Source organism: Malaclemys terrapin, chromosome 8 (genome assembly GCF_027887155.1).
Source record: "Malaclemys terrapin pileata isolate rMalTer1 chromosome 8, rMalTer1.hap1, whole genome shotgun sequence".
Taxonomy (NCBI): Eukaryota; Metazoa; Chordata; order Testudines; family Emydidae; genus Malaclemys; species Malaclemys terrapin.
In genome coordinates, this window is record NC_071512.1 from 100,550,305 (window position 1) to 100,578,247 (window position 27,943).

A 27,943-nucleotide genomic window follows, 5' to 3' on the forward strand; every position below is an offset into this window, starting at 1 on the left:
GGGATTCAGAATGCTCTGGTAGATCACCTAAGCTGGTCATTCACAAGTCACCACGAGTGGTCTCTTCATCCAGATGTAACCACGTCCATTTTCCTGCTATGGGGGACTCCCCAAATGGACCTATTTGCAACAAAAGCAAACAAAAAAATCATCGTTTTGTTGTTGTTGTTTGTTGTTGTTCTGGAGTGTGCCACAGCCTGGGTTTGTTGACAGATGCTTTCCTGCTAATCTGGTTGAAGGGCCTGCTGTATTCCTTCCCTCCAATTCTGCCCCTGTCCAAGATCTTGTTCAGGGAGTGCAGGAAGTCATTCTAAATAGTAGCAAGCCTTCAATTTAGGACTACTTATTTTGCTAAATGAAACAAATTCTCTATTTGGTCCAGACAGAAAATGTATTTCCCCAGCTCAAGGTTCCTATTCAGCATACAGTGAACTATCTCTTGTTTCCGCAACAACAGGGGTTAGCTGTTAGTTCCATCAGAATCCACCAAGCAGTTATCACATCTTTCTTCTTCGAGTGCTTGCTCATATCCATTCCATTAGGTGTGTGCGCACCGCGTGCACGATCGTCGGAAGATTTTCTACCCTAGCAACACCGGCGGGTCGGCTGTGGAGCCCCCTAGAGTGGCGCCTTCATGGCGCTGAATATATACCCCAGCCGACCCGGCGCCCCCTCAGTTCCTTCTTACCGCCCCTGACGGTCGTTGGAACTGTGGAGCGCGGCATAGCTGTCCTCCACTCTCCCTAGCTTTGTTAGTTATTCGCAGTTGTAGTTATAGTTATAGTTCTAGTGTTTGTAGTTTAATAGTTAAATAGTTTTAAAGTTGTTAGATTTGTTATAATAGTCCAGGGGACTAAGGGGGTCGTCGCCCCCTTTCTCCCCCGGCCGCGGGCCCGGGCTCATGCCCAGAGCTCCCGGCTTCAAGCAGTGCGCCTCCTGCGCTAAACCTATGCCCACGAGCGACCCGCACGACTCCTGTCTGAAGTGCCTGGGAGAGTCCCACCAAACAGATAAGTGCAAGATCTGTAAGGCCTTCAGACCAAGGACCAAGAAAGAGCGGGACTTTCGGCTCCGGCAACTCCTGATGGAGGCGGCACTTAGCCCGGACACTCCTTCTACGAGCCAGGCCCCGGCACCTAGCGCCTCGGTGCGCAGTGCCCCAGCAGCACCGGCAATGCCGACAACGCGGGCGGTGTCGGACAAACATCCCCGGCACCGGACCTCGTCGGCACCGCAGCAGGCACCTCGACGCCGGTCATTATCCCCGGGGCATAAAAAAGCCCATAAGACGGGGACCTCTATGCCGAAGACGCCGGCGCCCCCAGTGCCGGGGGTAGAGCCGAGTGCGCCGGTGGAGCACCGGAAACAGGTGCCTCCAGCACTGTCGACTCCGGCACCGAGGCCGTTGAGTCCGGTGCAGATAGCGTCTCCACCGAGACCGGCGGTAATACAACTCCCGTCGACTCCGGAGACCTTCGTGGCGGCGAGAGACTTGATAGCTCTCACGGAGCCGGCACCGCCTCAACCACTGGCACCGACGGCACCGTTGACCCGCCCGGTCCAGTCAAGGGGGAAACCTGCCTTGATGCGCCCTCCATCACAAGGGCTGGAACCTCGGCACCGGTCCAGGTCCAGAAGCAGGTCCCCACGCCGCTTGCAGTCCCGGCACCGAATATCACCTCGGCACCGGTCGTACTCGCGGCCAAGATCTTCATCGCGGCACCGCTCTACGTCTCGGCACCGCTATGATCGTCGGCACCGATCAACGTAGAGACGTAGTTCTCGGCACCGCTACGGTCGACGCTCGACGTCGAGAGGCCGCTCCCGGCACCGGGCATACTCCAGGTCCTCGTCGAGGTCCAGATCCGGCTCCCGGCACCGACGAGGTCATCGGCACCGATCGCGGTCCCGGCACCGTTCGCCGGCACCGCGCAGAGATAGATCATCTCCGGACCGGTACCGTGCGGCACCGCAGCCCACGGGGATCGTTTCATCTCTCTCGGCACCGCCATGGCCATCAAGATCGGTGTCTCGCTCCTCGGAGGACCTGTCGAGATCGGCATACCCCCCTCAAGGGCAAGCCGAGGAACGGAACTTGGGCCATTGGCAGGAGATGGCAGAGGACCACTCTCATGGACCATCTCACTGGTCATTTTGGACCCCGTGGGCGTACCACCAGGAGCAAGGGGCTCCAATACCATCGACCTCTCGCTCGGGTCACTCGGTTAGAAGGGCCCCAGAATCCACCATCTCTCGGCCTCCGCCAGGGGGCATGGAGGCTTCCGTGTCCACGCCACCCGACACCATAAACCCAAGTACAGGTGATGCTCCGGCCCAAGAGCAGGGGGATCAGGACCCCCCCTTGGATCCAGTACCACCGGAGGCATCTTCCTCCTCCTCTCCGGATGAGGCAGTGGCGGGCACTTCATGTACGGGTCCCCCTCCGATAGATCTTCGGGCTCACCAGGATCTCCTGCGTAGGATGGCCCGTAATATGGACCTGCAGGCGGAGGAGATAGTGGAAGTACAGGACCCTATCGTGAACATCCTCGGAGCGGATGCCCCATCGAGGGTGGCGCTACCCCTGATCCGCACGATACAAACCAATGCGGATACGATATGGCAAACTCCTGCCTCTATCCCACCCACAGCGAGAGGGGTGGAAAGGAAGTACTTTGTCCCGTCTAAGGACTACGGGTACTTGTATACCCACCCCCAACCGTGTTCACTGGTGGTGGCATCAGTGAACGCACGAGAGCGCCACGGCCAGCAGGCTGCAGCGCCTAAATCAAAAGAGGCTAAGCGGCTCGATTTGTTTGGCCGTAAGGTTTACTCAGCCGGAGGGCTGCAACTTAGAGCGGCGAACCAACAGGCGCTACTGAGCCGTTACAATTTTAACTCCTGGAACTCTATGGGGAAGTTTAAGGAGTTGATTCCCCAAGAGTCCAGGGAGGAGTTTGGAGCCATGGTAGAGGAGGGTAAGAAGGTGGCTCGGACCTCCTTGCAGGCCTCCTTGGACATAGCAGACTCAGCTGCGAGGACCCTGGCTTCGGGTATCGCTATGCGGAGGATCTCCTGGCTTCAAGTTTCGGGTTTGCCTCCGGAGCTGCAGCAAACCCTACAGGATCTGCCCTTTGAGGGACATGGATTGTTCTCGGACAAGACGGACTCTCGCCTGCAGAGCCTCAAGGACTCGAGAACAATCATGCGCTCCCTGGGGATGCATGTTGTGGGCCCTCAACGCAGACCATTTAGGCCGCAGCCTCAGCGCTTCTACCCCCCCCCCCCCCCCCCCCCGCCTCGTCAGAGACAGGACTCGACCCGGAGGCGAGGGCGAGGTGGTAGAAGAAGGTGGACCGGCCCTCAACCCGGCCAAAACCAAGGGCCACCTAGACCACCTTCAGGCCCCAGGCAGAACTTTTGAAGGTGCGGTCGAGGACGGCGCCCCAGTCATCCCCCAGGATCCAGCCCCCTCCTTCCGGGATCGCCTCTCCCACTTCCACCGTGCTTGGTCCCTTATAACTTCGGACCGCTGGGTCCTCCGCACGGTGGAGAAGGGATACGCTATCCAGTTTTCTTCTATCCCCCCCTCCCACCCCCCTTCCCCGTCCCTCTTCAGGGACCCTTCTCACGAGCAACTTCTTATACAGGAGGTTTCTACGCTCCTGGCCATGGGGGCCATAGAGGAGGTTCCGATAGAGTTAAGGGGCAGGGGATTTTATTCCCGTTACTTCCTGATCCCCAAGTCCAAAGGAGGTCTGCGGCCCATCTTGGACTTGCGCGGACTCAACAAATTCGTAGTAAAGTTGAAGTTCCGCATGATCTCTTTGGGGGCCATTATCCCTTCCCTCGATCCTGGAGACTGGTTCGCCGCCCTCGACATGAAAGACGCATACTTTCACATCTCAATTTACCCACCTCACAGACGCTTCCTGCGATTCGTGGTAAACACGGTGCACTACCAATTTGCAGTCCTTCCTTTCGGCCTATCCTCGGCCCCAAGAGTGTTCACGAAATGTATGGCTGTCGTGGCAGCGTACCTTCGTCGGCAGGAGATACAGGTGTTCCCGTACCTAGACGACTGGCTGGTACGCGGTCGCACCAAAGAGCAAGTTCAAGCTCACGTCCACAGAATAGTGCACACATTCAACGAGTTGGGCATCCTACTCAACAAGGACAAATCCACTCTAGAACCTACCCAGAGAATAGATTTCATCGGCGCAGTTCTAGACTCCAGACGTGCACAAGCCATCCTGCCAGACAACCGCTTTGGCACCATCACGAGCCTCATTCAAGGGCTCCAGGCGTTCCCAACTACCACGGTGAGGTCGTGCCTTACCCTGCTGGGTCACATGGCTTCCTGCACGTACGTAACCAGGCATGCCAGACTTCGGCTTCGCCCACTCCAGACCTGGGTGTCATCAATATACCGTCCACATCGGGACAGCCTGAACATGGTGGTCACGGTCCCGAACTCGGTCCTGACCTCCCTCACCTGGTGGCTAGATCACAATGTGGTCTGCGAAGGGATGCCATTTCACGCCCCACAACCCTCTCTGCATCTGGTCACAGACGCTTCATCTCTGGGTTGGGGCGCCCATCTCAACGAACACCATACCCAGGGCCTGTGGACTGCACCCCAGTTAGCCCTGCACATCAATGTTCGGGAACTGATGGCGGTGCGCCTGGCGTGCCAGGCATTTCTCAATCAACTACGTGGCCGTTGTGTGTTAGTTCTCATCGACAACACCACGGCCATGTTTTACATCAACAAGCAAGGAGGAGCACGTTCGTCAGTTCTATGCCAAGAGGCCATTCGCCTGTGGGACTTCTGCATCGCCCACTCAATCCATCTCACGGCATCGTTCCTCCCTGGAGTCCAGAACACTCTAGCGGACCGACTCAGCAGGTCCTTCCAGACACACGAGTGGTCTATCCGTCCGGACATCATACATTCCATCTTCCGGAGGTGGGGGTTTCCCCAGATAGACCTGTTTGCATCTCGAGACAACAGGAAGTGCCACGTGTTCTGCTCCCTACAAGGTCGAGCTCCGGGCTCCCTCTCGGATGCGTTTCTCCTTCCCTGGAAAGACCACCTGTTTTATGCCTTCCCTCCGTTTCCTCTGGTCCACAAGGTACTGCTCAAATTGCGCAGAGACCAGGCACAGGTAATTCTGATCGCTCCAGCGTGGCCGAGACAACATTGGTACACCACACTGTTGGAACTCTCGGTTCAAACACCGATCCCGCTTCCATTATGTCCGGATCTCATTTCTCAGGACCACGGTCGGCTGCGTCACCCCGACCTGCAATTACTCCACCTCACAGCGTGGCTGCTCCATGGTTCACCCAGGCAGAGCGGCAATGCTCGCACTCTGTCCAACAGATTCTGCTGAGCAGTAGGAAGCCCTCAACACGGACTACGTACCTGGCCAAGTGGAAACGGTTCTCATGTTGGTGCGAACAACGAGCCACGCCCCCGTTGCAGGCACCTATTCCTCTCATTTTGGAATATCTCCTCTCCCTAAAACAGCAAGGGTTGGCGATATCTTCAGTCAAAGTTCACCTGGCTGCTATATCAGCCTTTCACCCAGGGGAATTCGCGTCCTCGGTATTCTCTAACCCGATGGTCGTTAGATTCCTCAAGGGCTTAGACCGGACGTACCCACAACAGCGTCAGCCCGTCCCGACGTGGGACCTTAATCTGGTTCTCTCCAGACTCACAGGTCCTCCATTTGAACTACTAGCCACCTGTTCACTTTTGTATCTATCCTGGAAGACAGCCTTCCTCGTAGCCATTACCTCAGCAAGGCGCGTTTCTGAACTCAGGGCGCTTACATCCGAGCCCCCTTATACAGTTTTCCATAAGGATAAAGTGCAGCTTCGTCCACATCCTGCCTTTCTCCCTAAGGTGGTTTCTCCATTTCATATCAACCAGGACATATTTCTCCCGGTCTTTTATCCCAAACCACATGCCACTCGCCAGGATCAACGTTTGCATTCCCTGGATGTACGAAGGGCCCTGGCCTTCTATATTGACCGCACAAAGCACTTTAGAAAGACGACGCAACTCTTCGTTGCAGTGGCCGACCGAATGAAAGGCTCACCGGTCTCCTCACAACGCCTATCCTCCTGGATTACGTCTTGCATCCGGACTTGCTATGACCTGGCAGGCGTCTCAGCACCGCACCTCACCGCTCACTCCACGAGGGCCCAAGCCTCCTCGACTGCTTTCCTGGCACATGTTCCGATACAGGACATTTGTAGAGCGGCGGTTTGGTCATCAGTCCACACGTTTACAGCTCACTATGCACTAGTGCAGCAGTCCAGAGACGATGCTGCATTCGGGTCAGCGGTTTTGCACACAGCAATGTCTCACTCCGACCCCACCACCTAAGTTGGGCTTGGGAGTCACCTAATGGAATGGATATGAGCAAGCACTCGAAGAAGAAAAGACGGTTACTCACCGTTGTAACTGTTGTTCTTCGAGATGTGTTGCTCATATCCATTCCAAACCCGCCCCCCGTCCCCACTGTCGGAGTAGCCGGCAAGAAGGAACTGAGGGGGCGCCGGGTCGGCTGGGGTATATATTCAGCGCCATGAAGGCGCCACTCTAGGGGGCTCCACAGCCGACCCGCCGGTGTTGCTAGGGTAGAAAATCTTCCGACGATCGTGCACGCGGCGCGCACACACCTAATGGAATGGATATGAGCAACACATCTCGAAGAACAACAGTTACAACGGTGAGTAACCGTCTTTTCCACTCTCCTGTGGATAACCACTCGCTTTTTTCCATTACGATGTCTATGAGGTTTCTGAAGGATTTGGACAGATTATATCCAGAGGTACATAGCCTAGTCGCCCCGTGGAACTTAAATTTAGTTCTAGCAAATGTGATGGCTCCCCCCTCTGAGCTGCTGGCGACCTGTTCTGTTACTCCTTTCTATGAAGGTGGCTTTTTTTGGTTGCTATTACCTTGGCCAGGAGAGTGGGGAATTGCTAGCCTTAGTCAGAAACTCCCTACACAATCTTTAGAGATAAGGTTTACCTTCGACCTCACCTGATCTTGACTTAAGTGGCTTCCAGTTTTCATATTAACCAAACAATTTAAGTACTGACTTTCTTTCCAAAGTCTTGTTCAAATAAAAGTAAAGACAAGCTTCATACTCTAGATGTTAGAAAAGCTTTGGCTTTTTACCTTTATTGGACTCTGCCATTTAGGTCTTCCACTCAACTCTTAATTGTGGTTTGTGGACAAACTACAGGCCTGTCCAGAGTCCTCCCAAAGGATCTCTGCTTAGATTTCCAGCTGTATTGGTTTATGCTACTGATTGACGTTGCACCGCCAAGTAGAGTGTTGGCCCATTCAACTGGCTCTCAGGCAGCTTCTATGACCTTTCTGGCTCATATGCCCATCTTAGACATTTGTAAGGTGGCAAATTGGTCATCAATCTATACTTTTCCCTCTCACTATGCCATCTCTCATCCATCCAGAGATAGTGCCTGATTTGGAAGGGTTATCCTGCAATACCTGAGTCCTGCAATCAAGTCGACTGAGTCGATCTCCAGTTTGAAATGCTTTCTGAGTCACCTACAGTGGAAAGAACATGTGCAATCGTGCGAAGAAGAAATGGTTACTAATCTTTTTCAGTAACTGTTGCTCTTCGAGATGTGTTGCACATGTCCATTCCACTACACTCCCTCCTTCCCCTCTCTGTCCAGTTGGAAGGAACTGAGGAGAGTTGGGGGCAGCTCTGCCCATTATGCCCGTGCACAGTGGTGAAAGGCAGCAGAGGGGACTCGGAGGGAAAAATCTATGTCAGCTGTGCATAGGGCACATGCACACCTACAGTAGAATGGACCTGTGCAACACATCTCAGAGAACAGCAGTTACAGTAAAAAGTTAGTAACCGTTTCTTGTCTAAGTGTGCCAGACGAGGTATAAATGTATGAACTTCCCTTAAACAGTGTAAATGCAGACGGGCTTTGTGAAGACCTTACTCTCTCAGCCACATTTGCCCAGACTGTTCAAAGCACCTACTTGTGAAAAGGAGACTGTTGAATTAGAGAATCCAAAGGGATAGGGAGATTCAAGGTGAATAATAATGAGGGTGTTGCATTTTACTGCACACAGAAAAGTCACTGGAAGCTTGCTTTTTAAAAAAAATTCTAAACTTCCTATCCTTTTCTGTGTTAAAATATTTTGCTGCAAAATGTACAGAGCTTATAGGTTATTGATGCTATAGCTTTGAGTATTTCCATTGATAGACTTGGATTCTGCTTTTTCTGCATAGAAAACTGGAGTATCGCAGTGCTATTTCCTGAAAAAACTGTCTGTCCAGAGGAATGAGTATTTATTTAATATTGGTAAATAGCATTTGCTAATTTTATGAAAGTAAAAATATTTCTACTGAAACAACTCTAGCAATAAAAACATTCACCTTTTAAAGAGATTTTTAGTTGAAATGGTTACAGAAATATTAAATATACATTTTGTGTAGCTTTTTACATGATTATACAATTTGGGAAATACAGTTTGGACTAAACATGGCATGTGCCTTTCGTGTTGTTTTTCATTGAAACAGAATGTAACGTTTGGCTTTTCTATACTGTTCTGTTTGTTCTCTGCTTATTTTAGCTACAGATCCCTTTTCCTCTCTATTTGGAAACGAGTCATTTGGAAGCAGTTTTGCTGACTTTAGCACATTGTCAAAGGTAATCTGAAATGATTAACATATGTGGAAAAGGCATAAAATGCTGCAGGAACTGAAATACAAAGAAGATCTAGTGTTTTCAGTTAGAACTATTCAACTGGTATTCTGTTCTTACTCTCCAATAAATAAATAAATAAATAAATTGACAAAAGTTGATTTTTCTGAAAGGGGTTCTAGCAGTAATGTGCCTTGCAATACCCCTGTGATGAATGCTGTTGTAAACATTTTATTGTAGCAGTTCAGATTGTTGCAACTTTAAATTATTTTTTTCTATGTTAGAAAACCTTTAAAACCTTTTTTTTTTTAAACCACATCTCTCCCAGTCTTGGCTCCACAGGCTAGTTACCTTCAGCTTATTTGGTTGTGTAGCTGCCTCAGTTGTTTGCTGCTGTCACATTGGTACTAGTTACATTGATTTTTTTGAATTGGTTCTCATACAGACATCCATTTTGGGTATGTTGGTATGAGGGGGGGAAAAAGCGGTGTACATTAAAATGTAATTGCTAACACGCTTCAAGATCCTAATGTTGAGAGAGCAAGCTGTAGTTTTAACATAGATTACTGGTTTGCCCATGATGGATGAAATACTGGCCCACTGAAGTCAGTGCAAATTTTGCCATTGATCTCAGTTAAGCCAGGATCTATCTCATCCAAGGATTTTAATATGTGTTAAAGATCCTGATTTTAAAAACACACCTTGTCCTAGTGTAGGCATGGCCTTAGTGTCCTACCTCTGGGTCTGAGAAGGAATTTACTAATTGCATGCCCCAATACTGCGTGCGATAATCACAATGCAAAAAAACCCTCCATGTTGGTCAGATAGTGGAATCTTTGAGGAGATGTCCCTTCATAATGTGCTATGTATGAGTTCTAACAATGAGTTAGTGGTACATGAGAGGAAGTGGTTGATTAGACAGAGAAGCTGGTGCCAGGATTACCTTTGTAGCGTTTTGTAGTCCCAAGTCGTGAATTCTGTTTCACTCCCACGCACAAAGCATTGGTCTCTTTCCTTACAGCAGACTTGTAGTATTAAGCTGGTATCTTCACCAATGGTGTATGTTGAGATTATTTCTTCAGCTAATAACCTGAGGACATTTTGCTAGTTTTAGTGAAATTCTAAGGTTCTCTTGTACTTTCATTTTGAGCTGCCACTTCTCACTAACCCTTAATCTTCCTTATATTGTGGACTGCTGTGGTAACTGTGGGGAAGTATATTTATCTTGTAGGCACCTTGCTCTGTTTTCTGGGCTTGTTGTCTTCAATCATTTGGTACAAAGAGAGGGAACAAGTAATTTTTATATGGAGCATGCTATACTATTCTCCATATGCTAAGCTCTTCAGAGCAGGGAGTCTTTTCTCTGTTTGTACAGTACTCAGTGAAATGGGGCCTGATTTGTCCTTTTGAGTGCTACCATAATATAAGTAGTTAATAATACTAATCTAGTATTGTGCACCACAGAGGAATTATGACCATTTCCTGATTTGCTTGCATCTTCACTGTTTTTTCTAATTGTGGTAAGTATTGCTTTCTGGAAGAAAAGGGGTGGGGGAGTAGAATTTCACTATGCTGAAGGAAATTGTAATATAGCATTTTTCCCCTTTTTTTAAAAAATAGGCCAACAATGAAGATCCCTTTATTTCCTCTACATCAGGCTCTGTAAGCAATGTGGTCATAACTAAAAACGTATTTGAGGAACCACCAGCTAAAAATGAGGATATTCCTCCTGCTTTGCCCCCTAAGACTGGAACTCCTACAAGACCCTGCCCTCCACCACCTGGTAAAAGCTAATACTTGAGATTCCAGTAAAGTTTGATTCACCTGCTTCTATATTGCTAGTTGTGTAATGGTATGAGGGTTGTAAGAAAACTTGGTTTGAATTTCCTACTGAACTAGAATAAAAGTACTTAGGAACTGGCAAAATGTGAAAGAACCCTGTCCCTGTACTGCTGACATCTCCTCTGACGTTAAATTCCCCATGGGTTTTAGTTCAACAATTTGTTTGGAGAGAGCAAGGAACTGGAAAATATAACTTCAAATTTCTACAAGGAAATAGTGTGGCTACAGAGAGCTTTACGTGGGGGGTGTTGTATCACAAATCTTATGAAGTTCTGTATTAAAAGCAAATGACCCACTTTTGTCCAAGTACCGTTTAAAGTCCCTAGTTTTCAAAACCGTCTCCTCTTTTGAAGACATTTCAAAAGTATTTTTCATTATCCCCATTTCACCATTGGAGAAACTTAACCTCTTTCCATCCAAATGACTTTTCTAAAGTTATGTAGCATAGTCAGTGGGAGAGTTAGTAATAGAACCCAAGACTCAGGGCTCCTAGTTCTGTGCCCTAAATACTGGACCATGCTTTCCCCGCCAGAAGGAGCATAGTTAAAGAACTACAACCACTGTAACATGGTATTAATTAAATTATTTTTTTTACCTAGTAATAAAATTTTGAAAAGATACTGCTAGGATTAAGTGCAGTAGTAGTGTGTGTTCCTTTTCAAGCTCCAGTCTGTCTTCCATTTGCATTTATTCTTATGTGAATACTACTGCATTATTATAGAGTATTATATTATAAGAGTTTTACAGTGTTCATGAGAACCATATCATAAAAATTAGGCTGACAGAAGATAGTATAGACAATAGTAGTAATAAAAAAAAGGAACAGTTGGTCTGCTGCTGCTTTTGGAAAGGGAGGAACAAGCTAAATCTGGCACTATTAACAGTAATTAAAACGTTTAAACTTTTAGCTCTAATTTTGTAACATCATTTTGGTGAAATTAAACCCTGTTCTCTCCCTGCCTTGCAAGCAATTAGTTAAAGCCCTCACTTCCTCTCCTAGAAACACTAAAGTGGCTGAGTGACAGTAGAAGTGACAATATTTCCATGGCTGAAATGATCCCTTTATAGCCTGTAAAGCAGTTTGAGATCTGGGTCAAAAGTATTGATTGATGATTTTGGGCTATGAAAATGACCATAATACTTCCTTTGTCAATGCAGACTTATAGTTTCCAAGTAGTTATCTAGTAGCAACACTTCTTGCTAATAAATGGTTTAATAAATAATGGAATCTCCTGGTGATGGATAAACTTATCAGTATTAAAAATTATACCGATGGCAAATATCTGGATAAATATACAGGGAAAACACACAATTTATATAAGTAGTTAAATAACTTTTTCACTGGCTCAGTGTTACAAGCTGTTTTTTGCTTTATTTGATATTAGTTTTATTTTTAATATGCATGTTTTGTGTAATTTTTGACAACTTACAGTAAATATTTTATTAATTTGCTATGTCTGCTGTACATGTCAGTTCACTTCTTGGCTCCTTGCCCAATTTACGTGGGGTCAGAGGTGCCCGTGATTTTTCACCACGTCTTCCAGTCCATGACACAGGTTTTTCTTTTCAGACTTCTCTTGACAGCTTTTCCAATGTATCCTTAGTCTTCTATGTCCTTATTTGCTGTCCTTTTCATCCCATGTTTTCTTTCTGCTTGTTCTTCACCTCCCTTCTAGAACATGTCCAGCCCACCTCAAACATGTGCTATCCAGGCTATCACTGACAGTTCCAAGTTCACCTTCCCCCTAAATTCTTCTGTGCTCACTCTGTCTACCCTCCACTTGCCTGCCATTCTCTTCAATATATTAATTCCTACTACCTGTATTTTCTTTTCTTGGAGAGCCACTGTTTCCAAACTGTAGAGCACTCAGGGACAAATACAAACCAGGCATACACTTTTCCTTTCAATTTGTTACTTAATTGCCAGTCCCACAGTTCTCCTGCCACCTTCTTCACTGCCACTTATGCATATTGGGTTGTGTTTTCCAGTTCTCCAGATCTCTCTCCAATGGCACTGAGCGTAATTCCCAAGTATACAGATTCTTTCTTCTGATTCAACTTTTCTTCTGAGTCTTCAATCAATAGCTCTTCCTCCACCTTCCCTCCTTGCACAACTTTGGTTTTCTTTGAGTTTACTTTCAAATCATGATCTTCAAACACAGATGCCCACTCTAATACCATATTTACCAACTCCTCTGTGCTGTTCGCTAAAAGGACCAGATCATCAGCATGCATTAGTTTTCTCTGTCTTCCTAGAGGCTCAGTTCTCCTACTAATTAACTCCATAACTAGGATGAAGAGAAGTGGACTCAGCACATTAGATCAGTGGTTCCCAAACTGGGATTCGCGAAATGTTACAGGTGGTTCTTGGGGAAAAAAAAAAAAAAATCCCTAATGGCAGACAGAGCTGTCCCTAGGGACCCCGGGCAGCACGGGGGCAGCAGCTCAGAGCCCCTGGACTTCCAAGAGCTAAGCAGATCAAAGCAAGCATATCTATCTCACTGAGGAGATTTAAACTTCAAGACTCCTTATAAGAAATGAAAAGGGAGGTGGATATTTTTTGCTGGTTTTTTTAATTAAATAGGCAGCTAGTATTGTTTTCAAAATTATTATGAAGAACAAGTTTAAGCTTTGTTGTAATGTGCATTGTTTGCCTGGAGTGCTCAAGACCTGAATGCTTGTGTAGGAGGAACTCTTTGAGCTGGCTTCTTAAATACCTTCATGCTGTTTCGCATCTGATACTCCATGATGAAACATAGGAGCCTTGTCTTCTAACAGGCTTATTCAAAGTGATACAAGCTACGAAAGTGAGATCTTGGAAGTGTGTTGTCGTTTTCATAATGTAATAAAAATACTGTAATGATAAATAATAGTGTGTAATAAGCATGTCATAAAAACAAATTTTATATTTCCAAGATCACGGCTTTTATAATTTATACTCCAGGTTAAGGAGAAAATCCCTGGAAATATTCATTTTTAGGAAGGGGTTCGCGATACTTGACATTTTAGTGAAAGGGGTTCACAGGTTGTTAAAGTTTGGGAACCACTGCACTAGATCAATCCCAGTCACCACAAAACTCCCCTAAAATCTATATATTGTTACCACCTTAGTTCTTGATATTGCTCCTCTGTCATTTCCACTTCTTCCAGTCCACTTCCCATCCATCTCAATATTCTAAACACCAACTCCCAGGAAACCAAGTCATGTACTCTCTCAAGATCAGTAAATGCTACATACCAGCTATACCATTCTTTCAGATTTGTCTCATTGCAAATATTGTATCTGTAATGCTCCTTTCCTTCCTAAAGCCATGTTGCTCCTCTCATATATTTTCCTCCACCTTGCATCTCAACCTTGCCTCCAAAACACTGTCTCAAGGATGTTAAGGGGCCAACTTAACGAGGCGAGGCTCCAGTGGATGTTTGGATCATTTGCATCACCCTTATTCTTCCAAATAGGCATAGTCAATCCCACTCTCGAGTGATCTGGTAGCCTAGCTTGATCCCAGCAAACACATAACTGGGGATTGACACACGGCAATCGATTAATTGGCAGTTGATTTAGGGGGTCTAGTGAAGACCTGTTAAATTGACCGCAGATCGCTCTCCCATCGACTCCTGTACTCCACCTGAACGAGAAGTGCAAGGGGAGTCGATGGGAGAGCATCTCCCATGGACATAGCATAGTGTGGACCCCATGATAAGTAGATCTAAGTACGTCGACTTCAGCTACGTTACTCACTTACTGAAGTTGCGTAACCTAGATCGAGCTCCCCCCCATAGTGTAGATGCAGCCTGAGTCTGTGAAGCCACTGTACTCCAGTATTTCCAACTGCTTTGATTATGTCAACAGTTATCTCATCTTCATCAGCTGTTTTATTCTTATCTAATTCAGTCCTCCTCCTGCCTCCTCTGTAGAGATCAATACCTTTTGAGGCTTCCCCATAATTGTCAGCAGTGCTTGCACTTGCAACTCTCTCTTCTCATATTTGGAAATAGTTTTTTCTATATCTCTACCCATCTCATTAGGGTTAGTCACCATGCAGTTTCCATCCTTCACATACAAAGATTTCTTCATATCTTGTGTTTCCTTGTTCCTTTTTTTGGCCACCACAAAAAACAATTTCCTGCCGTCTTCCTTCAGCTTTATGTATAATTCCTCTTCAGCCTCCATTCTTGCCTTAGCAACTGCCTTTTTAGACTTTTTTTTTTTTTGCTTGTATCTACTTTAATTACAAAAAATAAATTAAAAAGGAGCAACAACATTTGGGGTTGGCTCAAAAGCAAGAAGTGCTTAAAGAAGGCTTTCAATACATCCTTGTTAAAATTCTCTACTGAACTGTGGAGGGAGTGCTAGGGTAATTTCCTTGCATCTAATGAAATTCACTTCTCTGGATACAGATAAATCATACCTCTCAATCAGAGAGATACTGGACTCGTGATGCTTTAGAAAAGGATTTTTTTTTTTTTTTTTTTTTTTTGCCTTTGAAATGAGACTGTTGTATACTCCAAGTTCTTGAAGCATTTATTTCTCTTTGGCACCAATAAATGTACACAGATGTCATTTGCAGCTGATATTTCCTGTGTTAATTTAAGAAAACTCAAGGGATTTGCATTTTTATATAGTGATGTGGGCACCAAAATATTCTTTGGGAAGTAGCTAGGTACATAACATAAGACAATGTAAACCATTACATATTCCCCAATGAATTTATATAAAACAAGTCAAATAGTTACCATAAGGAAATCCCCTAAGGATTATGGAAGTATGTGAGACTGACTTGCAGCAATGATTCCCAATACACTGACTGTGAACAAACATATAGATTTAAACCAATCTAAAATGGTCCTAGGAGACAGGTCAATAGTAAGTTCTACATGGAATAACTAAGTTGGCCCTTGCTTGTGTCAAAAATCAGCTGCAGGACAGGAGGATGCTCCAGCTTAAGTGCATCGCAGCTGAAAGATTAAAGGTGTTAGAATCACATTGCTGCCTCTAGTAACTGATGACATATACAGAAAAGGGAATTTAAAGATGGGATGGATGCTCTTGGAAGAGCTGGATCCGTGTATTCCAAAGTATTGAGAGCTGACTGAGTAAGCTGAAAAAAGAACGAGATAGGTGAGCGAGAGATCTGATTCTGATATGTTTGCTGCCATTTAGACAAGAATCAAGAAGACAGGGTTAGCACTTAACATCTGAATGCTTGTTACCCTCATTCATACTGTTTGTGAAAATCTGAAGTTGCAGATGGCAGCGAAGTCAAAAGAATGTCAGAACTCTGCAGAGCACAGTAAAATGTCTGTTGCCTTGATGTACAAGTAGCTAATTTTAACTATAAAATAATAAAAGGAATCTCACTACAGTTCCATGGTGAGTGGCCGGGGGGGGGGACACCAAAACTAGGCTGGCTATATGGGGGCAGGGAGAATCGTTTTAACCTTTTTTTTTAGGGGTTCTTTCCCAGGGTGGTGGTATATAATTAATACATGGACAATACACTTAAACCTTGAACCCACTTTTAGGATATTCCATATCTGATTATGAACTAAATGTCAGACCCAGATCTTTGGCTATTGTAAATCAGCTCTGCCAGTTTACATGATTATAGGATGTGATCCAAGTAGTTCTTGTTTTCTTGTTTTGTTTGTTTTTGCTTAGTGTACACTTTCTGCTATCTTTGTGGTCACTTGAGTTGACTTAGATTATATTTGATCCAGGGAAAAGACCTAACAACAAACTGGATTCTTCAGATTCCTTTAAACTGAATGATCCATTTCAGCCTTTCCCAGGCTGTGACATTCCCAAAGAACAAGATGATGATCTATTTTGTGACCCATTTGCTCCCAGCAATATTGGTAAAGAGACGGACACCAGCAATTTTGCAAACTTCAGTGCTGTAAGTAGGTTCTTTTATATTTTTGTTTCTTTAAATAAATAGGCATTTAATAAAACTTACTGGAATGAGTCTATCATGGTAAAATCTTCAGATTTTATTTTAAAATTACTAAAACCTGTCCTCAAAACTGTATAATCCCTTTTCTTAAGGGCTATAATTAACTTTTAAAAGGCTCAAAATATTTTTCGAGCTGTTACCTATATAAGAAGCTTGTAATTAAGGCTGGTATAATCCATTCATTAAGATAAAAATGAAACAATTCAGACTATTGTTGGTATTGTCAGGTCATATTGATTGCATAATTGTGTTAAGGCTTTCTCTGAAGGTTTCCTGGCTTTTACAAAGCAGTCATCAGATAATTTATGTATATTGCCTCGGTGTTCTTGTTGACATCTGTTTAAATTATTCACAAGTTCGAATTATATGGCATAGACTAGACCCGCATTGGACAGCCCCAGTTGCCCCCGGGCTCTAGAGCTCCAACTCAGGTCCAGCAGAGCAGCCTGGTTGCGTCGACTCAGACTTCTCCAGCTGAAGTCCTCATGCCTTCAACACTGGAGGCCCTGCAGGCGGCCAAAGACGTTATGACTTTGCAGGTGCCTGGGGCACCGCCAGCACCCGGACCCCACTCTAGAGGCAAGCCACCACTGGGCTCTCAACAGCCGACGCCGACCCAACGCAGATCCCAGTCAGGGGACTGATCTCGGGCCCACTCGTTGCTCAGTGTCCTGTCTGGATGCAGCCTCCACTCTCGTCGCCCTCCAGGTTGTATGGGCGGGTGCCGTCGGAGCGGAGTTCCAGGCACCACTCCACGCCAAGTACAGGGTATCGGCGGGACCGATGCCGTAGACGCTCCCACTCTCGGCGGAGCTACCGGAGCCTCTCCCGGCACGGACGCCATTGCCAGTCACGCTCCAGCTCTTGCGCATTGAGGCACTGTGTCCACGACTCCCGATGGGGATCGGCGGCTCCGCGTCGTCGCGGATCCAGGCATTGAAGCGTCTCGAGGAGTACCAGCTCGAGACGGCACCGTTCCTCAACGTCTGAGTCTTGGTCCCGTGGCGGTGCTGTGCGAGCGGTACCACTGCGTGTACCACTCGCACGGCACCGATAGGTCGTTGGCAACCCCGACCTCAACACTCGCGCAGCGCCCTATGATCCAGCAGGGCCAACCCGACCACCTGGTGCCGCCAGTGCCGCACCAGAGACAATGGCAAGGGTCCCTGTGGCAGAGCCAGAGGTGCCAATGGACCCGCTGGCCCCCAGTGCACGCCCAGCAAGGCCCTCAGTCGATAGTGGAAGCATCGGAGGCTCCTTCAACCAGACCTCTGAAGGATAGATTGGCGGGTCACAGCTCCTCGGCACCGCACGAGGAGTCCGATCAGGGGTGGATCCCGTGGCACCGGCTGACGTGCAGAGCCCAGTACCAGCCCCTTCCCTCACACCAGATGACAAGATCGCAGCCCCACCCTTCTCCGTACCGCAGGAGGATTTCAGGGCTCATCAGGAGCTGCTAAAGCAAGTAGCATCCAATCTCTATCTCCAAGCTGAGGAGATGGAGGGACCTTCGGACTCGCTGTTTAATATGCTCTCATCCTCAGCACCGGGCAGAGTGGCCCTCCTGGTCCATGAGGGGGTGGCCAACATCTCCAGTGCTCTCTGGCAAACACCAGCCTCCCTTGCCCCGATATCGAGAAAGGCAGAGTGCAAATACTTCGTGCCCACAAAAGGGCACGAATACCTCTATACCCACCCGGCCCCCAACTTCCTAGTGGTAGAGTCCGTGAACCACAGGGAAAGACAAGGTCAACCAGGACCCGCACCCAAAAATAAAGACTCTAAAAGACTGGACTCGTTTGGCAGGAAGCTTTATTCGTCTGCCAGCTTCCAGCTCCGGGTGGCCAACCACCAGGCCCTCGTCAGTTGATATGAGTTTAACTTGTGGGAGTCGCTGCCAAAATTCGAGCCCTCCCTTCCGGAGCGTGAAAGAGAGGATTTTAAGGCGCTGGTGGAGGAGGGCACTGCCGTGGCGAAGGCCGCTCTGTGGCGGCATCGAATGCAGCCGACACGGCTGCTCGGTCCGTGGCCTCGGCCGTGTCCATGCGCAGGGTGTCGTGCCGTCTGGGCTCTCCGCGGAGGCGCAGTCTGTGATGCAGGATCTTCCCTTTGACGGCAAGGACCCATTCGCGGAACAAACAGACGTGAGGTCCATGGCATGAAGGACTCGCGTACCACCCTTCAGACCCTCGGGCTCTACGTCCCGCCCAAGGAGAAGCCTAAGGCGCAAACTTCCGTCCCTGTGCCCCAGCCGAGATACGAGCCCGTGTACAAGAGGTACAAAACTCAAGAGGTGACCTCAGAGGCAGTCTTGCTCTGCCCCGTAGCCTGCCCCTCCAGGAGCAAGCAGCAGGGCAAGAGGCGGTTTTGACTGGTTGCAGGAGGGTACCCAGGGGACCCCTGAGAGGACCCTCCTACCAATAAAGTTTGCTTTCAGCAACCGCTTGTCTGTGTTCCTTACCGAATGGTCCCGGATAACATCGGACCAATGGGTCCTCAACAATATTTCCCGGGGTTATACGCTACAATTTGTCTCGCCCCCGTCCTCTCTCCCCCAGACGGCAGGGGGGACCCGTCGCATTTACCCATGCTACAGCAGGAAGTGGGTCGGCTCCTCAGTTTGGGAGCCGTGGAGAAGGTTCCATGGGAATTCCGGGGGAAAGGGGTTTACTCCTGTTATTTCCTGATCCCCCAAGGCGAAAGGGGGGCTCAGACCTATCCTGGATCTGCGAGGCCTCAGTCGGTTCATGGCAAAATGCCAGTTCCGCATGGTCTCTCTGGCATGTATCATACCCGCTCTGGACCCTGGCACCTGGTATGCGGCCCTGGACCTTTAGGGCGCATACTTCCATATCCATATATTCGACGGGCACAGACGCTTCATCCACTTTCTAGTGGGGCAGGACCACTACCAATTTACGGTGCTCCCCTTTGGCCTGTCCACCATGCCCAGCGTATTCACAAAGTGTATGGTGGTGGTGGCAGCCTTCCTCAGACGCCGAGGCATAGAGATATTCCCCTACTTCGATGACTGGCTGCTCAAAGGCACCTCGCGGTCTCAGGTACAGAACCACGTGGCCATGCTCTTGGCCACGTGTGCCAACTTAGGCCTTCTAGTAAACGAGGCCAAGTCGACACTGGTCCTGGTGCAACGCATAGAATTCATAGGCATTCTCCTGGATGCCTCCAAGGCCACAGTCTCCCTTCCCCTGGACAGGTTCCAGACCCTGAAGGGTCTTATAGCCTCAGTCACGGAATTTCCCCCATCACCACAGCCAGGACGGGCCTGCAGCTCCTGGGCCACATGGCGGCGTGCACTTACGTGGTCTGCCACGCCAGGCTTCGGATGAGGCCCCTCCAACTCTGGTTGGCCTCAGAGTTCTCCCAGGCCCGGGACAAACTGGACGAGGTCCTCACGGTACTGGCACGGGTGATCGCCACGCTACAATGGTGGTCCTGCCCGGCCAATATGCTCCAGGGAATTCCCTTCCGGGACCCAACCCCATCACTAGACCTGGTGTTTGACGCTTCGGACCTGGGCTTGGGGGCCCACATAAGGAATTCTCAGATCCAAGGGATGTGGTCAGCCGCGGAGCTGTCCCTTCACATAAACGTCAGGGAACTCAGGGCGATATGCTTAGCCTGTGTGGTGTTCAGCTCACAGCTGCACAGCAAGGTGGTTAGAGTACTCACGGACAACACTGCAGCGATGTTTTACATCAACAGGCAAGGCGGGACGAGGTCCTCGGCGCTCTGCCTGGAAGCCCTCAGCCTCTGGGAGTTCTGTATAGCCCATGACATCTCCCTAAAGGCTTTCCACCTGCCAGGTGTCAACAATATGCAGGCCGATCGCTTGAGCAGGAGTTTCTCCTCCCAACACGAGTGGTCGCTCCACTCGGAGGTCACTCACCAGCTCTTCCGAGCATGGGGCACTCCCCAAGTAAACCTGTTTGCGACCCGACAGAACCGCTTCTGCCACAGGTTCTGTTCCAGAGGGGGGGTGGGAAGGAACGCGATCTCCGACGCCTTCCTCCTCTCATGGTCGGGTCATCTCCTTTACGCCTTTCCCCCATTTCCCCTCATTGCCAAGGTCCTGAAGAAAGTGAAAACGGACAAGGCGCGCGTCCTCGTGATCACCCCAGCTTGGTCCCGGCAGCATTGGTATGGGACCCTCCTAGGCTTACTCGTGGCCCCTCTGCGGCCATTGCCGCTCTGCCCGGACCTACTCTCCCAGGACCAGGGCTGCCGCCTCCACCCCAATCTAGCCACCCTCAGTTTGACAGCGTGGCTGATCAATGGCTAAATGTGGAGGAGAGAAGGTGTTCAGAAGAGGTCAGGCGTGTCCTCCTCAAAAGTAGGAAGCCATCCGCATGCCAAGCCTACCTGGCGAAATGGTCCAGGTTCTCCAGGTGGACGGGCGAGCAGGGTGCTTCCCCAATGTCTGCCCCGCTCCAACTTATCCTTGAGTACGTTCTTCACCTTAGGACTCAAGGCCTGGCCCCCTTGTCTGTCAGGGTGCACCTGGCGGCGATTTCAGCGTTCCATCCGCTGGTCCAGGGCTGCTCGGTTTTCTCCCATGCCATGACTGGGTGTTTCCTCAAAGGGCTGGCCCGGTCCTTTCCTCATGCTAGAGTCCCTGTCCCTCAGTGGGATCTAAATTTGGTGCTATCCCGCCTCATGGAGCCCCCGTTGGAAGCCCTGGCCACATGCTCATGGTCTCATCTTTCCTGGAAGGTAGCCTTCCTCGTGGCCATCATGTCAGCCCAGTGGGTCTCAGCTCAGGGCCCTGACCTGCGACCCCTCTTACAGTCTTTCACAAAGACAAGGTTCAGCTCCGCCCACACCCTGCATTCCTCCCTAATGTGGTCTCCGCTTTTCACGTGGGCCAGGACATCTTCCTACCTATCCTCTGCCCTAAGCCGCATGCCTGTAACGAGGAACGCCGCTTCCATATGCTCGATGTGCGCAGAGCTCTGGCCTTTTACCTGGATTGGACTAAGCCGTTCCGCAGGCCTTCACAACTCTTTGTTGCTTCGGCCGAGCGCATGAGGGGCCAACCGATCTCCACCCAGAGGCTTTCCCGGTGGATTACATCGTGCATCCACACTTGCTACAACCTAGCAGGGGTTCCCGCACCACCTATCATAAGGGCTCACTCAAAAGGGCCCAGGCCTCGTCGGCTGCCTTTGTGGCCCATATCCCTATCCAGGACATCTGTAGAGCCACTACCTGGTCCTCAGTACACACGTTCACATCGCACTATGCAATTGTCTCCCATGCCAGAGATGACGCTGTTTTCGGTAGGACTGTGCTTCAGCCAGGGAATCTATGAACTCCTAGCCACCTTCATCACACATAGCTTGTAATCACCTACTGTGGAATACACATGAGCAAGCACTCTAAGAAGAAAGGACAGTTACTTGTTCCATAACTGGCGTTCTTCAAGATGTGTTGCTCAGGTGTATACCACATCCCGCCCTCCTTCCCCTTTGTCAGAGTTGGTCTGGCAAGAAGGAACTCAGGGTGGGGGGAGCATGCGGCTCCCCTTATAATGCGCTATAGTGGCGCCACTCCAGGTGTTGCATCAGTGCTCCCCCTGTGGGTACTGCTGAGGGAAAAACTTCCGGCACCGGTGCATGTGGCGAGCACGCACACCTACTGTGGAATAGACATGAGCAACACATCTCGAAGAACGCCAGTTACGGAACAGGTAACTGTCCTTTAGCAGCTGCAGAAGCATTTGGCTAGTACTGTACTCCTCTGCAAAAGCATATTTTGATGACGCTATCTGTACAGTTCATTCTGCAGTCACTGCCACTGAGAAAAATATCTTTAAAAGAGCACCAGGCTGTTAAATGAGGGTAAAGCTAGTTGTCCCACAGTGCCAGATGGATCCTGCAGTGTACGAGAGACTATCAGTTTGTTCACATCTGATTCTAAGGCATCAGATTTATTGTTTATAGTGATTGCTGCAGTACCATTGTTTTCTCTGTCCAAATTTAGGACTCGGTTTTGTTCAGTAGGGTTGCTCACGTGCTTCAAGTTAAGCATGTGCTTGAGTAATTTGCATAGGTGTTTAGCAAATTGCCAGATTGTACCTTTAAACTGGTGTTCGTTGGTGGTAATTGAACAGGTGGTATTTTTCATCAAACCGTTAATCTTCAGGACTGTGTTAGTGCAATTCTTATTTAAACGACAAATGAAATTGTACCAGGCTACTCTTAAAACACATTTTTCAGCACAGAGGCCAATTCTAAAACTACAATAAATACATATAATATTCTGGGACAGTTCAAATGCCCTCAAATTCTGAGACTTGAATTGTGCAGTTACATTCTGATTAAGTCAGATATGTTTATCTTTTTAAAATTGCAGTATCCTTCTGAAGAAGACATGATTGAATGGGCTAAGAGGGAAAGTGAGAGAGAAGAAAAAGAGAGACTTGCAAGATTAAAACAACAAGAGCAAGAAGACTTGGAGCTGGCTATTGCACTCAGTAAATCTGAAATATCAGAAGCATGAAGATTAAAATAACCGTGTCTTATGTCAACTGTTTTGTCCCTTTTCCTGAATACTTAACCTATTTAAAATGTTAATCAGAAGCTACCTATGAACGGGGAAGTACGAAAAGTTTAAAATTCCTGCAAGTGTAATTGAATATTCACCTTTATATTTTTGTCCCATTTTGATTTGTAAGTTTCCTAAAATTCTTCATTAAGTTTATCAGACAACTAATAGAGTGCTGCTCCCGTGTGTATTCTCCTTGAGCTTTTAGCCTGTGCTATTTTTATTCTGTAAACCCAGGACACCAAAGTGTCTTTATGTAATACAAAAAGATAAGGCAGACTTCATCTTCTTAAAGAAACTGGTCATCATTCTGGTGATATGTGAAGATATCTTCATGAACACTTGTAATTCTTTTAGACTGAAGTTCAGAGACAGGCAAATATTGTCTCAATCAAATTCCTTGGTGAAAGGGGCATAGTATTGAACATAAAGGTGAATGCTTGCATTTCTATATTTTGTACCCATTGTGTACAGGGCTGAGTCATTTATAAAAAGAAATGTTAACAAAAAACATTTTAGCTTCTGTACAGATTGTGTGCTGTCTCATAAAGAAGCTAGAGCCTTTTACTATATATTACTATATAAAAGGGGTGTGGACATTTCTGCTGAATTCCATCTTTAGTTATTTATAGATTTGAATAGTCCACTCATGTTAGCATTTATACTCTCCCAGAAGACATGTTTCAGGACAGTAAAGCACATTTCCTACCTGTAAATAAATCAGTTTATAATGCAGGCAATGAGACTACGGTTTAAGTATAATCTGTCAGCAACTATGATTGAGTAGAAGATGAACATAGCAATTACTCTGCCTCACTGACCCCTTCCCACCAGTTAGTTATTTGAAACCTTTTGTACTTTTTCAGAGCAGACTTTAGTAATGCTGGAACTGTAGAGTGCTGTATTTTGTATGTATACATAGGTATTTTCTTTTTAATGAAGGTTCTACTGCTGGACTTGAAATGTAATTGATAATATTCAGTGGGAAAGATTGTGTATCTTATTGAAACCTTAATTGCTTTTTTGCATGGTCATGAGGTTGGCAGACAGATCGCATATTCTGGGTGGGTTTCTGTTGTAACCTAGAATAACTAAATGGATCATTCACATGAATTTACTGTTGGTCAAAATGTCTCCAATTGTGGAAGCCCCACTGCTAATTGAGCCAATATACAACTAAACTGGCAATTGGACAAGTTTGAATGTGAAGTAGGATCGAGAAGAGAGTAGGATGCATAAAGGCAGTTTAACTTTATACAACCGTCTTTTTCTATACATGTAACTTATTGAATGCCAACGGATAGTTGCACCTTATTAAAAAAAACTGATTTATAATTCTTTATGGTCACTGAGTCAAAGTAGGTTGATAAAATGTTAATGAAAGTAACTTATTGCCTGTTGTGTAAATGTAATCCATTCTGCAGAATGTCCGATTCATTTAAGTCATTCCCAATGGTGTGTCTTTCACTCTGTACGCGTTCAGCTGGACTGCAGCAGCATGCAATCGATTTTCTTTCTTGCACTTTTTAATTGGGTGTATTTCTCCCGGAGATTAGAAATGTCTCAAGACAAAAACACTTGTGTGAAGCAAGGGATGACTCATTAGCCACACTTTGGGTTTGTTTAAAGAGTTCCAGTTAGCGACGGTTGCTGCTGCGAGAGCTTTTGAAGAGGGCAGTTTTCATTCTTTCAGGAAAATGGGTGACTTGACTTGGACAACTTTTTTCTTTTGCACTGGGAAACGAGCATTTGAAACACCTGCTCAAAAAAGGTATCTTAAAGAAACCTCATGCAAGTATTAAATATCCATAACTTATCTATACAACCTTTGTAATAAGTGTACACTAATCTTGCATATTGTATGCTTAACTGGACTACACAGATTCTTATCTTTTGTTAAAAATGTATACTCAGTGGACCAATACAATATTATGTGTATATATTATATATATTCATGCTTTCCTGTGTGGAATTTAAAGTTTTGAGTCATTTGATGTTACATTTCATGTTACTGACTCTGACTACAGTACCTTTATTTGAAGATTACCAATAAACCACTGCTGTGAGCTAAATGGCATTACTTACGAAGTTTAACTAGCTTTTTAAAACTTGGCCATATGGGGTTAGCCTCTATTTATAGACTTTTCTTTTGTTTAAAAATTCTAACAGTAGCCTGTAATTATGAAGAAATAAAGTTTAAATACATAAGTAAATTGTCTGTCTCTTCAAAGTGGTGGCAATGAACAAAAAAATCCCATGTAGACAGAACGTAAACTGTTCAGATCTATAGTGTGAAAGGAAAGTGAAAATTTTGACCAAAGGTTCAAACTTGGGCACCTAGAGTTAGCGTCCTAAATCTGTTTAGGCACCTAAATAGAAGCAACCTGGCATGTCAAAGCGGCAGGACACCTCCTATTGAGCTCCAGGGCAGGTTCAGATTGATCAGCACCTCAAAGTCCAGGCCACTGCTATTTTTCTAAGGTGCTAACCAATCCCAGCCCCCGTGGAACTCAATCGGAGCTGCAGGTATTCAGCAGCTTAGAAGCAGCCTGATTTTCAATTTAGGTGCCTAAACGTGGATTTTAGGTGACCAAGCTTGACCATTCACCTGCTAAATGTTATAACCTGTATCTGAGACTCACTGAAAATGGAATATATAGACTAGCAGAATCATTATTAGACTTTTGTTTTTGACCCAGTTCTGTTATTTTTTCCTCCCAGTTTTTATTTACTATCAAATGGTTAAAGAATTTTTGAAACAACTCCACTGATAAGCTTTTTTGTTGGTGGCAGAACTCTGAAAATATGATTCACTGGCATCTGGGATGTTTACTTGTAAGTCACAGAAGCCCTTGGACTAAAAAAATCTGAAAAGAGGATTTTGCTTTATCTGTTTGAATTGGACTCATGACAGTTTCCATCACCGAAATGATCCGGAGTGCCAGACAGTGAGCCAGGCTCAGCTACCGTGCCTAGGAAAGACCTTACAAAATGAGTTGCAGCAGGGCTGAACATTCCTTTCTCATTCTTCGTCTTCCAAAAACTAGAGACTAAGTGGTTTTCTACTGACAGTAATTTGCTACAAAGATAGGTATTGCAAGTTGTATGTGGCTTTTAAGGTAAATGCAAAAATATCTTCCTTGACATAGAAAATGACAGTCTGCCTGAGTGCATCTCCTAAAGTTTTGACAAATAAACTGATGATAAATCTGGTGGCTCAGTGGAGAAAGAGGAAAAGGAAGAAGACTTGTCATCTTATTTGCATGGATCTGCAAACTGAGAATATCAAAACATACAAGGACCTTGGAGAATGTGTCATGTTTTTAACTTTCATTAATATGGATGAAGTATCTGGTTTTCTGTTCCTACTCTGTACTGTACTCAAAGGCAAGAAGAATCTACATTGCAGACATTCCTATCTTAAGCTCTCTCCTAGTCCAGCTCCATCTAGCTGTTGGAAGAGGCCCACAGCACACCAATCAAGAAAGCAGCTGTCTGGAGTAAGCTGCCCATGCTTGTACTGTTCATTTAGAGATTTGCTCCAACCCTTTTGCTCCAATAGTGCTGGAAGTAGTTTTTAAAACTCCCCAACCAGAGATCAAAGTCCAAGACTATTTGCCCCCAAAGCTTAATAAATCTTAGTGAATCAGTCAGTACTGACAGCCCTAAGTGTATCAACAGACAACTAAATGTCTTGCCATCTACCTTTTATCAACTCCAGAGAGGTCCACTCAGACCGGCTGTTAGTTTTCTTCCTTTTATTCCCCCATCCTACTGAACTTTTACTATCCTTCCACCTGGTGAGCAACCTTTGCCTTCAGTGCTGCTATTCAGACACTCCTACAGACGGTCTCTTTACGATAAATAGAACACTAAGATTCTTATCACATTCTGTGCCTCTCTCTCCATAACCAGTCGGGAAAACTAGGCTCAAAATAACTTTATTTAATGTTCACTCCACACCCAAAATATTGCGCTCGCTCGTGCGCGCGCTCTTTCCCTATATATGTATAGAAATACACTAAAACCAAAGAAAGTGGCTAGTCACCTTACCTGACTTGATACCATTGAGTTTTCAATGCCAATCTCCTTCCTCCAAGGTTCCTTGATAGTGTTTACTGGATTCAAAGAAAAACACAGCATTTCTTTGACCTTGAGTCAGAAATTCTTATCCAATGCCTGGATAATCGTTGGTCACTAGCCAATTGAGTTTCAGATGCAATGCTCCTGTTTTAAAGAGAAGTTGCTTCAAAATCAAGAGAACAGTGGTAATAGTGAGCTATTAATAGCTAATTTTCCAAGATTAGGTGGTATCTTATTTAACTTCGATGCATGGGATCCCAAAATCAGCATAGGGAATGCTCACAATTCAGTGACCACTACCAAATGTTGACAAGCTAAGGGAAGTGAGAAAAATAGCAGTAAGTGTGTTTTGTAAAAGAATTAACTGGTTTGCAGTGCTTTCACTTTGCAGAATTAAAAACTACTTTCATAGTTGAAACTTTTTGCACCCATGACACCTTGTGATATAGTTTTGACTGAAAGAACAATAATCCACACTGTGTAGAGTCAAGCACAGGAGTTTATTACGCACAGCGCTGGCAGTGTGTCACTTTGCTTATTAGGCTCAGAAACACTGCAAAACAATTAGTTACAATAGATTATATATGGTGCTCATTGGGCGGAGAGAAGCAACAGAGATGGGTTTTCCCAAACCCCTGGATAGGTTCTAACAATAAGACAAGAAAAGCACAATAAGCCAATGGTCTAAAACAGTGTTTCCCAAACTTGAGACGCCGCTTGTGCAGGGAAAGCCCCTGGCGGGCCGAGACGGTTTGTTTACCTGCAGCGCCCACAGGTTCAGCCGA

General features: G+C 46.5%; 1 protein-coding gene and 1 long non-coding RNA gene across 2 annotated transcripts in view; one reads left to right on the forward strand and one right to left on the reverse strand.

Annotated features, from left to right (window-relative positions):
- The window catches only part of EPS15 (epidermal growth factor receptor pathway substrate 15), a 114,196-nt gene extending 89,041 nt beyond the window's left edge, over positions 1 to 25,155 (forward strand). Inside the window, exons 22-25 of the mRNA XM_054036805.1 lie at positions 8,639 to 8,715; positions 10,330 to 10,492; positions 16,273 to 16,451; positions 22,884 to 25,155. Coding sequence (XP_053892780.1) covers positions 8,639 to 8,715; positions 10,330 to 10,492; positions 16,273 to 16,451; positions 22,884 to 23,030 — 566 coding nt within the window. The 3' untranslated portion in view covers positions 23,031 to 25,155. The remainder of the gene's footprint in view (positions 1 to 8,638; positions 8,716 to 10,329; positions 10,493 to 16,272; positions 16,452 to 22,883) is intronic.
- Positions 1 to 27,906, reverse strand: LOC128841607 (uncharacterized). Its single transcript, XR_008445891.1, has 3 exons — positions 27,129 to 27,906; positions 9,653 to 9,799; positions 1 to 120 (listed from the first exon to the last, which is right to left on the reverse strand). It is a non-coding gene; the product is annotated as an uncharacterized LOC128841607 (long non-coding RNA).
- Between the last annotated feature and the right edge of the window lie 37 nt (positions 27,907 to 27,943).